A 16,542-nucleotide genomic window follows, 5' to 3' on the forward strand; every position below is an offset into this window, starting at 1 on the left:
CGGGAGCGTCACTCTACTCCCGCCCGGGCGCTGCGGTTCCGCTCACGTGTTCCGCGCGGGTCAGGTGACGCGCCCGCTCCCGGCCCGCTCCGCTCCGGTCGGTCCCGTCCCGTCCCGTCCCGTCCCGTCCCGTCCCGTCCCGCACCGCCGCCGCCATGACGGGGCTCGCGTTGCTGTACTCGGGGCTCGGCCTCGCCTTCTGGACCACGATGCTGGGCGTCGGTCAGCGCCGGGGCCACCCGCAGCGGGGGGCGGCGGGGACAGGCTGGGGGGCGGCGGCTGTGGGGCGGGAGGGGGTCTGGGCGCTGCGGTTTGGGCTCGGGGCGGGGGGAAGGGAGGGGGGCGCAGCGCTGACAGGCGCTGGGGTGCTCAGGGGTGGAGGCGGGAGGGGTGGGCTGCGGCACCGGAGCGCTGCTGGGGGGCTCCTCAGGCTGCATGTCCCCCCCCCCCGGTGCTCTCGGGTGCTTCCTCGGAGGGTTTGAGCCCCCCGCAGCGCCGTGTAACTGCCAGGCAGCCCCGGACGTGTGGCTGCGGGTGCCCTGAGCCTGCCCGGCCTGAGCAGCCCATCTGCTTCTCTGGGTGTGAGAGCGGAACGGTGCTGGGGCCAGTCAAGCGCTGGGTTTGGGTTTGGCAGACCAGGGGAGGTAAAGGCAGGTGCCTGTTTGTCCAGGCTGTGACTGTTGATGTCTCCTGGGCAGAGGAGATCCCCCTCCTGCTTTGCCACAGCACGAGCAAACGTGCAGTTTTATCTGGATGGTCGCAGAGCTGGTGTGTGGCCGCGCTGCAGCTTGTGGCAGCCCAGGCTCTGCTGCGGATCGCATCGGGCTCAGCAGCACTGAGGTGGATGTAATACGCAGGGGGTAGATTCTGTGCTGGAGCTGCTGGTTATTTCCTCTTTCAGTGCAGGGCGAAGTGACCACGAGTCAGGCGGAGGCTGGGGAGGCCTTGGCTCCTGCCTCAGCATTCGGGTGAGGGGAGAGACCGAGTCAGAAGCGGAGGGTGTCTCACTCCCTCGTGTTTCTCATGCCTGGTGAACCCAGCGCCGGGCTCAGGGCTGCCTTACTGTGCTCTCTGAATCATGGGGCTCACACCAGCGCAAACTCGGCTGTTGGAAAATATCAGAAAGCTGAGCCCAGATGGTCTTCACTTCCCCTGCCCTGTTGCAATCCCTTTTGAGAGAAGACATGAGCAGGAAGTGGTCTTGCTCTGTGCAGTGTTGTGGTGGTGTCTCTTGGTGCTTTCTTTCCTTGACCTGAGCCCTGACTCTTTTCTGTCCTTATGGCTGCAGGGCTGGGAGCTAGAGCTCACAGGAAAATGTCTTTCACCCTGTTTCTTTTGTATATGAATCTAAGGCTACACCTGCTCTTGAAGAGGTGTAAGATGCCCTCAGGATCTGCCCTGAGCTGGTTGTAGCATTTCTTTGCTACTCCCGGGGAGTGAGGGCAGTTGGGGCTGGTTGGGTTCAGTTCCTGCTCCGCCAGCCAAGCAGCAAAGCCAAAACAGAAGTCACTGGCTGGCCGGGCCATCACAGTAGAGATCATCCCTGAAGGTCGCCAGGCGTGCAGGCTGGGATGTGGCTTCCCCCCTCACCACCACGGTGGCTCTGTTCCTCCTTTGTGTGTGTCGCTGCAGGGAAGGGGCACCCTGATTCTGCTTCGGGAGGAGTGACGAGCATCACCACTTCCCATTTCTGGGCCAGCTTGCCTGGCAGTGCTTGTATGTTGTCCTGGTGTGTGGGGTGCTGAGCCCACGTGGTGGGGTTTAGCACACAGGGATGATGGGGACATCCCTGCTGTGAGGTTCAGGTCTCCCTGTGCTGCACTGCCAAGGCCCTCACCTGGGATGAGTTGTCCTGGAGGACACGTTCTGTGACCTCTTTGCTGCTTTTAAGCATATCAGAAGTCTCCATTTCATCTTTTCCTGGCTGTACGCAGGGTTGGCATCACACACTGGCTCTGGTCAGCGATGGTAGAGCCATCCCTTCGCTCGCTCTATCTGTTGTGGAGCAGCCAGTGCCATGCTGCCTGTGCTTATCTGTTCCTTAGGGCCAGGTCACTGTCTCTTTTCCAGCTGTGCACAGTGAGCCCTGCAAAGAGCGAGTGTCTCTTCTGGTCTGCAGCTGGTGTTCCTGCTCATGAGCTCAGAGCAAGGCAGGGGTTTGGTGCACCTTGTGCTTGGGGTGTGCAGGGCTGCTGGGTGTGACTCCCGGCTGTAATTCAGCGTGGGAGAGGAGCATTCGAGGTACAGCAGGGCAAGCTGTCCTTGCAATCCCTTCCTGGAGAGGAAGAGCTTGTCTGGGTTTCTCAGAGCTGCGCTTTGGTGTCTCCTGCCTGTGTTGGAGTACAATTTATCTAGAAATTACTAACCCCGGGGGAAACACTGAGTGCAACAGGCATGTCTTGAATGTCCACAGCCTTGGAAAGGGAAGTGCTGGGAGGCAGCTGCAGCTTCTGGTGTTAATGGGATCCTGGGGAGCGGCACAGACCATGGTGGGATGGTGGTGGAGCAGCACGCGATGGTCAGTCAGGGCACAGCCTTGCTCCTCTTGCCTTCTCTGTGAGAGAAGAGCTCTCAGCTGGTCACCCAGTGCCATGGCTCTCCAGTGGAGCTCAGCCACTGGGAGATGTGGATGGAGACCATGTTGGGGCTGTGAGTTTGTAGTGGCCAAAACCAGGACAGGGTTGCCCTTGCCCCAGGGTTGCCCAGGATTGCTGGGCTGCCCCTGTAGCCCAGCACAGCCTGTGGGTGCTCAGCAGGGTCAGGGAACAGAAAATGGGTGCAACAACCACTGTGATCCTCTTCTGGGTAAAGACTGGAGTATCACAGTGGGGTCTGGCAGTATCGCATGTCTGGGCCGTCTCTGTCCTGAGCCAATGTGGGAGTGCTGGGATCACTGGGTTAGGACTTTGGGGAGGACACTCTTTCCCAAAGCTCTGCATGCCTGAGCCAGTCTTCCCAGTAACCCTCCTGCATGCTGTGCTGTGCTCCTGGGGCTCTGCTGTGGCAGTTCATAGGTGTGGGAGCAAACATCAGTGCCGGGAGGTCGCTGGTGCCTGTCTGAAGGTTTCTGTGTCACTCTTGCTTTCCAGGGATCTGCTACACAATATTTGACCTGGGCTTCCGCTTCGATGTGGCCTGGTGAGTTCCCTGTAAATGCTGGTATCTGCAGGGCTGCATGAGGAGATGGGCAGTGCTGGCAGTGCCTGCAGGGAACAGCACTCGCTTTTGAGCAGTGGTCATGCATCGCAGGGGAGCAAGAGCTGTAGTGAGCAGGGCCTCTGCTCTGTGTGAGGCAGGATAGGTGCAGCAAATGTATGTGTGTGGCTGGCTCCATACAGGGCCCTGGTGCAGCCATTACTGCCCTTCCCAGCCCAGGCTTCCCCTTCACAGTGGAAATTTGGGAGGAAGATCTCAGCCCATGCAGGCTGTCTGCTGGTTGGCAGAGAGAGACTCTCGTGTCCACTGTCTGGCAGTACCCAACCCATCTTAGATTGCATGATTGGGTGGGGGGGCACCTGTTTTGGGGCTGTACACCATGACTACGGGGGCTCAGCCTGTGTGCTAACTCAGGGCACTTCTTCATCTCCAGGTTCCTGCTGGAGACCTCACCCTTCATGTGGTGCAACCTGGGCATTGGCCTGGCCATCTCCCTGTCAGTGGTGGGAGCTGCCTGGTGAGTGGGGCTGGCTCTTCAGCAGGCTCCTGCTGTCCTACCTCAGTAGCTGCGCGTACACTGTGGTTTCCCCATGGCAGAGCAGGGGCAGAACAGCATGTACATGAAAGGGTGTGGGGCTGTGTGGGTCATCACAGCAGTGGGGCCAGGTTGCTGTGCTCCTGGGGTGTCTTGGCAAACCACCTTGCAGGTGGCAGCACGGAGGCAGGGACATCCCTTCCTCTCGGGAAGCTGTACCCTGAGCCAGGCCATGCAGTGGTCGCTCTAGTGCCCCAGCAGTTCTGCTGGTGTAGACGGTGGAGCTTGGGACCACATGTACCCTGGGGGTGGACAGGCCATGTCCGCAGTGTTCCCCAGCTGCAAGCCCTGTTCTTTGCTCAGCTGGAAGATCCTGCTTTCCCTATTGAATCCTTCTGTGAGTGTCAGATCCTCCACCAACCACCCTTGTCTGCCACAGGGGGATTTACATCACGGGTTCCAGCATCATTGGTGGTGGAGTCAAAGCACCTCGGATCAAAACCAAGAACCTGGTGAGGTAAGCACAGACCTGGGGTTCGTGCTCATGCTGCGCCTGAGCGGGGCAGGTCCCAGCCTGGTGCAGAGGCTCCTGTCCTATCTCTAGCTGGGTGCTGCTGGCAGACTGTTCCTTGCTGAGCTGCTGATGCTGTTTGCTTTCAAAACAAAGAGCTCTAAAGGAGCCAGAGTGCTGCCTTGAAAAGTCACTGTGTGATATCATGCAGTGAATAAGCCCAGTGTGTTCAAAACAAACACCCTGAGATCACACTTCCTGCCCCAGGAGAGGGTTCCCCTGGCCAGACCTGGCACAGCCTTTCCCCTAAGGAGCAGAAGGGGGCTGATGGAGGGCAGGGCTGCCCAGGCCTGCTTCCCACAAGGCTGTTGTTGCTTATTCAGGTGGCACAGCATAACCAACACCCAGCCTTCGTGTTTGGCAGCTCCCCCTAGTTTGAGTGGAAAGCAGTGGGTAGGCAGGACTGCCTTTCTGCCCTTGGCAGCAGTGGGGCAGGCTCAGATGTGGCTGTAGGGGGTCTGGCTGCTGGCTGGCTGGGCATGAAGTGGCGGGGGCTGCTCTGGGACACTGTGCTCTGACTTTAGCTTTCTCCCACAGCATCATTTTCTGTGAGGCCGTGGCCATCTACGGGATCATCATGGCAATTGTCATCAGTAACATGGCTGAGGTATGGGCTGCCCCTGCGGGCTGCAGTGGGGATGGGCAGCCAGGCATGGGCCAGTGTTGTGAGCGGTGGGGACTTTGGGCACTGTTGTGGCTCTGTGAGCCCCTGGGTTGGTGGTCTGTGCAGTAGTCCTTGTGTACACTGAAGAGTGGGTTGGGAAGCGCACACAAGGCAGGTATCATGAAGCCACCCAGAGACATAGATCCAGGGACCAGCTCTGGCCAAAATGTGGCTGCCTCATGCTGTATGGGGGACAGGGGCCTCTCTCAGACACCACTGACCGCTAACCCAGGCCCTGTGCTTTGTCTCAGCCTTTCTCTGCAGTCATTCCAGAGGAGATTGGAGCCAGCAACTACCACGCAGGTAAGGACTGCTTGGTCACATGCATTCCCACACCCTCACTGCCACATTCTGACCCACCTGCTGCAGGTGTCTGAAGGACTTGTGACTCCTCTGCCAAAAGGTGGCTTTTTAATTACCTTCTCAAGGCAATCCTGCACCCAGCTGGGTGCTGTCACTTGCTGGCCTGGCGCTGTGGGAGCCGGGATGCACCCAGGAGGATGCTGCTGGGGCTTGTCAGCTCTGGCTCTTCTGTCAGCTGGAGGCAGAGGTGCTGCAGCATGCCCTGGGTGCAGGTGGAAGGGGGTTACCCCCTGCTCTCACAGTGCTTCTCTCTCACAGGTTTCTCCATGTTTGGGGCTGGCCTGACTGTGGGGTTGTGCAATCTCTTCTGTGGGGTCTGTGTGGGCATCGTGGGCAGCGGGGCTGCCCTGGCTGATGCTCAGAACGCCAGCCTCTTCGTCAAGATCCTGATTGTGGAGATCTTTGGCAGTGCCATAGGGCTGTTTGGGGTCATTGTTGCTATCCTGCAGGTACCTGCCTCTTGGGGCCACCAGGGTTATATGAGCACAAGGTGCCTGTCACCCTGAGTGCTCTTCAGCTCCAGGGAGACACACCTTGGCTCCAGCACCATGCTCTGCACTGGGACAGGGAGGCCGCTCACAAGGTTTGGGGTGGCACAGCTCTCCCCACAGCATTCTGTGCCTGTTTGCAGTAGTGTGAACTCTTTTGATGGTCCCTCTGAGCAACTGTCACTGAGTGTGTCACCTTGGGTGCACCCTGTGTGATGCTCATGTCTTATCAGTGGGGTGATAAGCTGTCTGCAGCTTCTGGATGGTCCTAGGGTGCTTGGGTGGAACTGGGGTGCTGGGCTGGGGTTTGTGGGGCACAGCCTAACCTCTGTGTTTTTTTTTTCCTAGACATCTAAAGTAAAAATGGGCAACTGAGCCCTGTCCCACCCAGCCCGTTCCAGCCCACCCCAAGAGGTGCTGTATATACTTATTTAATGTTTCTATCCTTGACTGGGGTGGGAGCTGCCCGGTGGCGGGAGCAGGAGCCCGGCTGTGTAGAGCCCCGTCCTGCCAACCCAGTGGCCCCTCGGAAGGAACAAACTTCTCTGTGTGACAAATTCTGCCCCAGCAGCCTGGGCCCTGCTGCTGCGTGTCCCTGGTATGTGTAGAATCCACCACCAGTGCAATTCTGTGTCCGTGAAATAAATAATGGTTCTCGTCCAAGGATGCAGCTCCTCCTCTGCCCTGTGCGCACCCGGGAGGCTTGCAGGGAGCAAGTGCTGATTCAGGCTGACCTCCTGCTCAAGATCCCCTCTGGCAGAGTCCCCGCTCTGCTCCAGGAGGCTGGTGTGCCCTCTCTCTGTGGGGTTAACCCTGCTGCCAGCTTAGCCTGCAAGAGGCTGCCCTCTCCGGGCTGTGGGAACTCTGTGGGAAAGCTCTGCTTTGCTGCCCAGAGCAGGTAGGAGGCTGCTGGAGCAGGCATCAGGCAGCTCCATGCTACCTCTGCCAGGCTCCTACCAGCGTTGGCACAGCCCCACACAAGGCATGCTGGAGCCACAGGCACAAGGTGATTTGGGCTTTTGGCTCCCATCCAGGTAATTTAGCACACAGTGTCCATAGCCCCATTGTGTAGCTGGGGAGCACCAGAAGGACAGAGAAGCAAAAGCATTTGCCCCTTCCAAGGCTGTCCTCCAGCCAAGCAGCTCCCTCATGTGACTGGTGGCGGGGTGCTGCTGGGTGCCCGGGCTCCCCATCCTGCAGTGCCCCTTGGTCCTGGGGGCCCTGGCAGAGGTCCCGGGGTGGGGATGCTTTGTGCTCCTCTGCTTCCCTCCCCTGCCTGCGGTGAGTACAGCGTGGGGAAGTGGCTGTGGAGAGCTGGGCCTGCAGCTCATCTGCTGCTTGGGGGAAGGGAAGAACAAGGTCCTCCTGCCTCCGCTCTGCAGAGAGCCTGGAGCTGATGCTTCTGCAGTCTGCTGTATCCAGCACAAGCCCTCATCCTGCTGTGCTGCCAGAACACCTTTGCAGGGGAAGCATTGATGCCCGGTGCTGTGAGTGCTGCAGCAGAACAGATACATGCCTGGAGCTGCCCATCTCTTTTCCCACCTGGATGTGACAGGCTGGGGCAGCGGTGGGGCTGCTGGAGCCAGGGAAGGGTTCGCTCACGCCTGCTGATTTTTGCCGTTGGGTTAGGACAGCGTGACCTCTCTGAGGTCTGCTGGTCTCCTGGCTCTGCTCCACGTTGTCCTGCATGTTTCGGGACAGCAGTGTGTTTCAGCCCTGGGTGCAGGGAAGACTGCTGGGGCAAACCAGACCACTGCTCCTGCTGGCTGTCCTATAGGGCTGGGGGCTGTGACAGCAGCTCCATGTGTCCCAGGTAATAGCAGGGACACAAGCTGGGCCCTGCCTGCTCAGAAAAAAGAGTGTTGGCTTTTCTGCCTGTCCTGTCTGAGGCCTGTATTGTCATCCTCTGGCATTGCTGCTGCTGCAGGCCAGGGACACTCGAAGGCCCTGGGAGCTGCCATCTCGTCAGACCCACACCAGACTCATGGGGCTGGATTCAGGAAGTAGGTGCCTGGTGTTGGAGAGCCTGTGCTGGTGGTATAAAGCTGCTCTATGGGTTAATCATCTTCCTGGTTAACAACTGTCTTGAAAGGCTTACTTATTTGTCTCTCAGAGATGGGTCTTGCCTTGCCTTGGCTTGATAGAAATCCACCCACTCAGAGAAATCTCCCTCTCTGAGGTGCTTTTGTGCCTTTCAAATCCCGCCTGTGTGTATCACAGCCAGAACAGGCTCTGGACTTGCCCATGGGCCTCTTACGAGGACATGAGACCCACCAGGGCTGAGCTCATGGTGTGTAGGGTGCCCCACAGCCTGCCTCCCATGGTGAGGCGAGCATCCCCTTTGCTCCCTTGTTCTAGGTCCATGTGCTTGAGTTCTAGGACTTGGGTGTGCTAAATACGTGCTGCCCAAGCATGGAGAAAAAGCTTAAGCAGGGCTCCAGCATCTTGCACATTGTCTCATTTAAGGAGCAGCAGCAGGAGGAGTTGAAAGATGATTTGGGGACTGCATGTAAGTACTGGTGGGGGAAATGCCACCTGCTGAAGAGCCGAACCAAGAGCTGGAGGCAGAAGCTGGACAAGTTCCAGCAGGGCTGGGCTGGTTGGGTGCTGCTCCAGTCTATGCTGTAAGGTTGTCTTCTGAAGGGAGTAGTTGCAGGGCGAAGGGCAAGCCCTTGCTGAGTGGCCTGACGCAGGCACAAGCAGAGCCCTCAGGGGACAGGGGCCGCCCAACACATGCCATAGGATTGCTGGCAAGAAGGGACGGGCTGCGGATGGCACAGAAGTTACTCTTGTTGGGCTGAACTCGCGGTGGGACCAGACCAAGATCTTTTGTTGCCGTCGTTGTGGTAGGGAGAGTGGAATTCTCAGCGTTTCCTAGCAATGGAACACGGAACGGGGCGGGGAAGGCACAAATAGGTCGTGGCGGGCGCTGAACCCAACACTCGCGTCGAGGGAGTCGCTCTGGGTGTCTCCCGGCAGCGGGAGGGAGGGGAGACGGGAACACCGAGACACCCCGGCCCGGGGTGCCCGGGGGCGCTCGGGGGGTGCCGGGGCCGCGCTTGGGCCCAAGGCCTGTGGGCATCGAGCATCCCGCGGCGGGTGGAGGGTCCGTGCCCGTGGGGTCCCGGCCCCCGCGCGGCTGCCCCGGTCCGGCGGAAGCGCGGTCCCGGAGCGAAGGGCGGGCAGCGGCGGCGGCCCCGCCCGGTGCGGCGGCGGCGGCGGGCGGAGCCGGCGTGCGGGCGCGGCCCCGTCTCCCTGCGGTTCTCGGTGGTGCGGCGGCCCGGCCGGCAAGGCCCCCCCGCAGCCCCGGGCATGGGAGCCCGCGGGCCGGCGGCCGGGGCTGGAGGAGGCAGAGGAGGAAGAGGAAGAGAAGGAGGCGGCGGCGGGGGCCGCTGACCGGCCCCGGGGCGGCGCGGCAGCCCCGAGGCCGCGGTGAGTGCAGCGGCGCGGACAGGCCTGGCCGGGTGGGGGAGGCCCGGGGTGCGACCCGCGGCATGCGATCCCGGTCTCTTATGGGTGGCACCGCCCCGGCTCGCGGAAAAGCCCCTTTTTTTGCGGTTGTTTCTCGTTTTTTAGTAAGTTTCTGTGTGCGTGTGGGGGACCGGGAAAACTGGGGAGGGGTTGGCTGTGCTCTGTGTGCCCCCTTGCCCCGCTTGTGACCATTGGCTCCCTCCGCGCCTCCCTTCTGCAGCCTTGGGATGTCCTGCGGGAAAAGGGATGGAGCCCATAGGGACGAGCATCCCCTCCAAACGGGGCATTCCCAGCCCCATGGCACACACCACAGCGGGGTGAACCCCTGGGGACCAGCGCCCCAACCCCAGGTTGCTTTTGGCCTCTCGCACCCTGTGAAGGTGCTGTGTAGGGAAGATGACATCATGTTTCACAGACCCCTGCTTAGCGGGTTGTTTTTAAGCCCACTCATGTTGGTGGCATCCTGTGGCCGCCGGTCGATGGAGTGCTTCGCTTTTGTTCCCGTCGTACGCCTCTCTCTGCTCGCCTCGTGGACCGCCCTGCTAAAGGGTCCCTAAAACCTGCTCTTGTTTTTCCCTCCCCGCCTGCCTGTTGAGATGCCACTACTCCATGTGCTGCCTGCTGCGAGGGGTTTTGGCTAGGGTTTCTGGCAGGCGCCGGTGGCAGGCAGGTCTCTGTGTCAGGGTTGTGCTGGGTGATAGGGCACCATGACCGTGATAAGGTTTGGGAGATAACAGCAAAGCCAGCTTTTCTCCAGAGAGCAACTTTCTAGAACAAACCTGGATGAGGAGTTGGGGTGCTGGCATGTGCCAGGAGACCCGAGCTCATGGGGACCCCGCTCTGCATCCTGCAGAAAGGGAGGATGGACACAGTTGGGACATAGGGCTCGGAGCCTTTTCCAGCACTTCCCTGCCTGCCATGGGCTCCTGCCAGCACCCCGCTGCCCGCTGGTGTCAGCCCTGTGGCTGGGAGGGCAGCTGGAGCGGGGCTGGATGGGGGATCCCGCTTCACATCTCAGCTCCCATTCCCAGACAGTCGGTGCTGGCCGGGTGCCCTGCAGCTCCCCGGGGGGCCCCACTGGCCAGAGCTGGCAGCTGCCGGTGGGCTGGCCCCAGACCCCAGCTGGTTGCCAGCACCCTCAGGTCCTAGCTGCGCTCCTGACGGGGGTCCTGCCACAGATCCCTGTTTGTTGGGGTCCCCCTCGGGGTCCCTGCAGCAACACTGGCCTGTCCCAGGGTCCCCATGGCCTTGTGAACCTTTGTGCCTGTCCCTTGCAGGGTCGCATTGTCCTCTTCTAGCAGTTCTGAGAGCAGGGACTGGGGCAGAAGCCAGGGCAGGAACTGGGGTGCATGGCCATGCTGTGCCCCCAGCAGTGGCAGGGCTGGGAAGGGGCGGGCGGTTTGGCTCAGCCAGGGCTCTCCGGTGACTCTCTGGGCAGCCTTCCCAGCAGGGCTCTGGCTCAGCTCCAGGTGTCATGGGAGATAAGGGGACCCTGGCTCCCGGCGGCTCCCAGCAGCCCAGGGGGCATTCCCACCAGCAGCAGGAGGAGAGAGGAGCCTTGCCGCTGGCTGTAAGCTGGACCCCCCTGGACATGGCAGGGACCCCCACCCCCGGGGGCTGGGACATCTCCTCAGCTCAACTCAGTGTCTGCCCCACAGCTGCTCATCCCACTGGGTGCCCCAAGGAGGGCCCCCGCAAGCATGGCACTCATTGCCAGGCCCACTTTGGTGCTGCTGGTGGGGTGCAGTGCTGCAGGTGGGGACAGGATGGAGAGCAGGGAGATGGGGTGCCTCGGAAAGGGGTGGCTGGTGGGAGTGCCCTTGGGACATCCCAGCTGGCTGCATTTTTGGAGAGCATGACCTTCTCCAAGGGCCCAGCCTCCATGGAGGCTCTTTGTGGTGCTCATGGGGATATCGCTGTTCCCTGCTGGGAGTTGATGGGGATGGGGAGTGGGTCTGCCCTGGACTTAGCAGGGAGGAGACTTGCTGCATAGGGCTGGGGACCTCAGGTGTCTTCATGGCTGAGCCTTCAGAGCAGGCGTCCAAGTGCGGTACTCATCCAGGGTGCTTTCTGGTGTACTGACCTGCAAGCCCATCACCTCTGCATCAGGCCTGCATGCTCCCGCTGCCTTAGTGCTGTTCACGCTGGGATGGGGGGCTCAGGCTGGCAGTGTCCTGAGCATGGGGTGTCTCAGCAGGATCGAGACCGTGGCTGGAGCCGCCCCCCTGCCCCGCTAAGCGCACATGTCCGCCTGCCCGTGCCCAGAAGATGACCAGGCTGCTCTTGGGGGTGACCCTGGAAAGGATTTGCAAGGCTGTGCTGCTGCTCTGCCTGCTCCACTTCGTCATCATCATGATCCTCTACTTCGACGTCTACGCGCAGCACCTGGACTTCTTCAGCCGCTTCAACGCCAGGAACGCCTCGCGCGCACACCCCTTCTCCAACTCCTCCCGCCCCAACGGCACCATCCCCAGCTACGGGCCGGCCGGTGCCGAGGCCCCGTCCCCCAGCGCCAAGCCCAGCACCAACCACTCCGCCACTGAGAAGCCCTTGCAGCCCTGCCAGGAGACACCTCCCGGCTTAGGTGAGACATATGGGGTGAGCGTGATGGGGGAGTTGGGCTTTGGCTCCAAGTGTGTTCAAGGCTACGTTGGTAGAGCCTTGGGCGACATGGTCTAGAGTGAGGCGTCCCTGCCCGTGGCAGGGGGTTGGAACTGGATGATCTTAAGGTCCTTTCCAACCCTAATAATTCTATGATTCTGTGGGGCTCGCATGGGTGCCCATGGTGGCATCCTTTTCCCATGGGCCCTGGACATGGCTTCTGCCTGGTCTCAAGGGTGGAGTAGTGGAGAAATCCTGGAACTGGTACCAGGACAGCTGGTGTCAGGTTTTTTAGTGGCATCTCCAGTCTCTCTTGTCCCCATTTGGGAGAGGTTTTGGGCATCCTCTGCCCTCGGCAGTGCCAATCTATCTCCCTTGAAGGTCCCCCTCCCTGTTTGCTCTGCTAGCCTGGCTGGGACCAGCGGGTGACCATGACCCTGACCATGTCCTGTCCTGCTGGCATCACTCTGCCCCTCCTCTTGCAGTTGGGCGCCTGCTCATCGAGTTCAGCTCTCCTATGAGCATGGAGCGGGTGCAGCGGGAGAACCCCGACGTGCGCCAGGGTGGCAAGTATACCCCCCCGGACTGCCTGCCCCGGCAGAAGGTGGCCATCCTCATCCCCTTCCGGCACCGCGAGCACCACCTCAAGTACTGGCTGCACTACCTGCACCCCATCCTGCGCCGGCAGAAGGTGGCTTATGGCATCTACATCATCAACCAGGTGAGATGGGCAGGGGTGAGGAGGTGTCAGGGATGGGGTGGGCAGGTGGGCATCGCTGATCTCTGCCCTGCAGTTTGGCGAGGACACCTTCAACCGGGCCAAGCTGCTGAACGTGGGCTTCCTGGAGGCGCTCAAGGACGATGAGGAGTACGACTGCTTCATTTTCAGCGACGTGGACCTCATCCCCATGGACGACCGTAACCTCTATCGCTGCTACGAGCAGCCGCGGCACTTTGCCGTTGGCATGGACAAGTTTGGGTTCAGGTGGGTGCCCTGCGGGCTGGTGTCTTTCCACCTAGCCAGGACTGGGGTGGCTTCATTGGCATGACACTGGGGCCACCAACCTTGGTTGTCACCTGGGCAAGCGTGGGGTCACTGGCTTGAATTGCGGATAGGGGTGGGAGAGGGCACAGAACCCTGGGCGGGAGGATGACACAGGAGAGGGCTTGTTGCTTGTCCCTGTGGGGCTGACCCCGATCTTTGCCTATTCCTGGGGCTGACCTGTTTGCTCTCAACCTGCAGGCTGCCCTATGCCGGCTACTTCGGTGGTGTCTCTGGCCTGAGCAAGTCCCAGTTCCTGAAGATCAATGGCTTTCCCAACGAGTATTGGGGCTGGGGAGGAGAGGACGATGACATCTTTAACCGGTAGGTGCCATCCCATCGCCAGCAGTGGCTGGTTGGGGTGTGCTGGGGTCTTCCTGCGAGCACTGACCTGGTACCTTTACAAGCACTGGGGCTCTAGTTTTGTGGGGTACGTGCACAGGGCATGCCACATAGAATCATAGAATCAGCTCGGTTGGAAAAGACCTTTAAGGTCATCAAGTCCAATGATTACCCCAGCACTGCCAAGTCCACCACTAAACCATGTCACTGAGGGCCTCATCTGCATGGTTTTTGAACACTTCCAGGGATGGTGATTCCACCACTGCCCTGGGCAGCCTGTTCCAATGCCTGATCGCCCTTTTGGTGACGAAATTTTTCCTAATCTAATCCAATGTAACCTCCCCTGGTGCAGTTTAAGGCTGTTACCTCTTGTGCTATCACTTGTTACTTGGGAGAAGAGACCGACCCCACCTCAGTACAATCTCCTTTTAGGTAGCTGTAGAGAGCAGTAAGATCCCCCCTTGAGCCTTCTCTTCTCCCAGGGGGAGGAGGCAGGGAGGGATTTAATTACCCTCCAATTTGAGGCTTGGTGATCCCCAGGGATTGAACTGTCTCTTTCCAAGATGTTGGTAGACCCATACGTGCCTTCCTTGTGGCTGAATCCCACGGCGTGGTGGGGCTGTGTCGCTCTATGAGCTGTGCCAGCAGGGCAGTGTACCTGCGGGCGCTGATCCAGGCCAGGGCGGGAACACTAAACTTGGAAGCGTCCAGGGCTGGGAAACAAAACTTGGAAGCGCCTCAGCGGTGGCTGTGCAGCAGCCAAACAGGCATTTCTGCCAGCAGCCGGCAGGCTGCAGCACAGCTGCATGATGAGCCAGAGCTGAACCCTCATCCAGACCACTGCTGCCTCTTCTCCCATGGTCCCCATGGCACTGCGCAGGGGAGCAGCGTGTGGCTGGTGCTGCACAACCAGTAATGGCTGGTCAAGCAAACCACCCCTTTTGGGTGTTGTGTACAGGCTGGCACGGTTGCAGTCGCCATGGGCAGGGTGGCATGGTTGCAGTTTCCATCCAAGGTGGGCTTGGGGTGGTGAACAGGCAGCGTGTGGAGCTGTGGGAGAGCTTCAGGCTGCCCTTAACATGTGGAGAGGGCCCCAAGGGAAGGGCCAGGCACCGGCATTTGGAGAATGTAAAGAGCAGGGGCTGCGGAAGGGGGGACGGATGGCGGCGTGTGCTTGGTGCTGGCTGGCCGCAGCTGCCGGCCACTGGAGACGGAGGTCGCCGGGCAGGAGCGGTGCTTTGGGCACACTCTGCCACGGGGCATGCGGCACCCTCAGTCATGGCACTGGCCCAGCCGTGGCCTGGCTTTGCTGACAAGGGGTAATGGGTTCAAACTTAAACAGGGGAAGTTCAAGTTAGATATAAGGAAGAAGTTCTTTACTGTGAGGGTGGTGAGGCACTGGCACAGGTTGCCCAGAAAAGTGGTGAATGCTCCATCCCTGGCAGTGTTCAAGGCCAGGTTGGACAGAGCCTTGGGCAACACGGTCTAGTGTGAGGCGTCCCTGCCCATGGCAGGGGGTTGGAACTAGATGATCTTAAAGTCCTTTCCAAACCTAACTGTTCTGTTGTTCTGTGATCTTGGCTTGGCACAGTGCTGTTTAAACAGGCACAGGTTTGTTTGGGCTGGGAGCTGATCCCGCAAGTCTCTGGGCCAGGGAATGTCCTACCCTGGTGTTCACACTCTGATCCTTTCCTGCTTCCACCCCCCAGCATCTCCCTGAATGGCATGAAGGTGTCGAGGCCCGACATCCGCATTGGGAGGTACCGCATGATCAAGCATGAACGGGACAAACACAACGAGCCCAACCCGCAGAGGTGAGTGAGCCACAGGGGCCGGGGCAGCCAGGACACCAGGCGATCACTGGGCTGTCTCTGGCCACCAGCTCCCCTGCTCTGCTCATCCCCATGGGTGTCCAGCACCACCGACGCTATGGAAGTTAGTCCCACCCCTCATCCCACTCCCCTTTCCACCAGATTCACCAAGATCCAGAACACCAAAATGACGATGAAGCGGGATGGGATCAGCTCGCTGCAGTACCGGCTGGTGGAGGTCTCACGCCAGCCCATGTACACCAACATCACGGTGGAGATCGGCAGGCCACCCCCCCGCCTGGCCCGGGGCTAGTGCTTGTGCCACCGGCAGAGCCACAGGGACCCGGCTCTGTGCCCGGGCTGGCTGGGCAAGGTGGGTTTTGCCCCGGCTTGAGAGCCAGGACTGGACAGGGATGTTTTCTCCCTACTCTGCTGCCTTCTGGAGACGGCTGCCCCCCAGCCGGCCCCTCGCTCCCCAGGATTTCTCTGTCCTCCCCATCCCCATGAGTGTATTTGCAGGACCCCCGCCCCATACTCGGTGTGTTGGTGGACGAGACCGGCCACCCCCCGGCACAGAGGGAGGGGGCAGCCCCAGCCGTGGCGAGGAGCCCCCTGCCCATGCCAGCTCCTGCCTGCACACCGGGCTGGAGGGTGAGATTCCGCTGCTCTGGGAGAACTGTGGGGGTCCCATCAGCGCTGTGAGAAGCGGGGTGCAGGCTTCCCCCTTCGGCAGCGCTGGAGCCACTGTTGCCCCAGCCAGGGGTGGGAGCAGCCCAGGCCCCCCTGAGCAGGCAGGATCAGGGTGAGGTTGCTGCCCTCATGGGCATGCAGACACGGCTCGCTGTCTTCCTCTGCTTTAGTCTGGTGCTTAGAGCCGGGCCCTGTCTCAGCTCTGCCAAACAGAGACCTCTGGTTAGCGAATGCCCCTCGCTGTGCCTCAGTTTACCCAGGGCTGCGGGGTGGCAGCCGTATCCTGTCCCCTTGCCTCCAAAGGCAGATGCTGTGTGCATGCAGCCCCTGCCTGCGCCTGCCCTCCCCACTTGGGGGGTGGGAATGGGGCTCATTTCAACCCCCCAACCCCTCTTGGTGTGGGCTGGCACCAGGAGGGGGCCTCCTTCCAGCAGCAAGAGTCCCACAGACAGTTTGGAGACTATTGGGGTCTCCCCCTTGTCTGGCTTCCCCCATCCTTGGGGCAGGGGAGCTGCAGGCAGGAGAGGCCGGGGCCGTGCAGGGCAGGTGCCCTGTGCCCCTCCATGGGACTGGGAGCCCCGGCACCCCCCCCACACCCCGCGGGGGGCCGGGAGCAGTGGGGCTGGGAGCGGGGCAGCTCGCCAGGGCAGGGGGGCACCGGCGACTTTTGTACATTTGAATGTCTGACCCTTTTTTTCAGCGTACGTTGAATGCAGCGTTCGGTCGCAGAGACCGGGGGTTTTGTATTTAATAAAAGTTTGAAAAGTTCGCGGGGTTTTTGGGGCCGGGTTGGGGGGGAATCGCCCTG

The 16,542-nt window shown here is 60.6% G+C and overlaps 2 protein-coding genes across 3 annotated transcripts; both read left to right on the top strand.

Annotated features, from left to right (window-relative positions):
- The first annotated feature begins 6 nt into the window (after positions 1–6).
- On the top strand, positions 7–6,441 carry ATP6V0B (ATPase H+ transporting V0 subunit b). Its single transcript, XM_030495532.1, has 8 exons — positions 7–222; positions 3,090–3,138; positions 3,590–3,673; positions 4,131–4,208; positions 4,800–4,869; positions 5,178–5,229; positions 5,548–5,738; positions 6,126–6,441. The coding sequence occupies exons 1-8, from the start codon at positions 156–158 to the stop codon at positions 6,150–6,152; spliced, it is 618 nt and encodes a 205-aa protein (XP_030351392.1). The 5' UTR covers positions 7–155; the 3' UTR covers positions 6,153–6,441.
- A 1,925-nt stretch (positions 6,442–8,366) lies between these two features.
- Positions 8,367–16,503, top strand: B4GALT2 (beta-1,4-galactosyltransferase 2). Of its 2 annotated transcripts, none has more exons than XM_030495531.1 (7): positions 8,367–8,623; positions 11,446–11,832; positions 12,335–12,570; positions 12,644–12,834; positions 13,093–13,215; positions 14,943–15,047; positions 15,207–16,422. In XM_030495531.1, the coding sequence occupies exons 2-7, from the start codon at positions 11,517–11,519 to the stop codon at positions 15,355–15,357; spliced, it is 1,122 nt and encodes a 373-aa protein (XP_030351391.1). In that variant the 5' UTR covers positions 8,367–8,623; positions 11,446–11,516; the 3' UTR covers positions 15,358–16,422. The 2 variants fall into 2 exon arrangements, with proteins under 2 accessions (XP_030351391.1, XP_030351390.1); XM_030495530.1 differs by lacking the exon at positions 8,367–8,623 and adding an exon at positions 8,691–9,209 and having other exon boundaries at positions 15,207–16,503.
- The last annotated feature ends 39 nt before the right edge of the window (positions 16,504–16,542 follow it).

Source organism: Strigops habroptila, chromosome 8, assembly GCF_004027225.2.
Source record: "Strigops habroptila isolate Jane chromosome 8, bStrHab1.2.pri, whole genome shotgun sequence".
NCBI classification, from domain to species: domain Eukaryota; kingdom Metazoa; phylum Chordata; class Aves; order Psittaciformes; family Psittacidae; genus Strigops; species Strigops habroptila.

Bases quoted from the DNA above. Each gene is read 5' to 3' on its own strand.
- B4GALT2 (XM_030495531.1), top strand. From the start codon at position 11,517: ATGACCAGGCTGCTCTTGGGGGTGACCCTGGAAAGGATTTGCAAGGCT. The intron at 12,571-12,643 runs GTGAGATGGGCA...TCTGCCCTGCAG, and splicing joins GCATCTACATCATCAACCAG to TTTGGCGAGGACACCTTCAA. The intron at 12,835-13,092 runs GTGGGTGCCCTG...CTCAACCTGCAG, and splicing joins ATGGACAAGTTTGGGTTCAG to GCTGCCCTATGCCGGCTACT.
- ATP6V0B (XM_030495532.1), top strand. From the start codon at position 156: ATGACGGGGCTCGCGTTGCTGTACTCGGGGCTCGGCCTCGCCTTCTGG. The intron at 3,674-4,130 runs GTGAGTGGGGCT...TGTCTGCCACAG, and splicing joins TCAGTGGTGGGAGCTGCCTG to GGGGATTTACATCACGGGTT. The intron at 4,870-5,177 runs GTATGGGCTGCC...GCTTTGTCTCAG, and splicing joins TCATCAGTAACATGGCTGAG to CCTTTCTCTGCAGTCATTCC.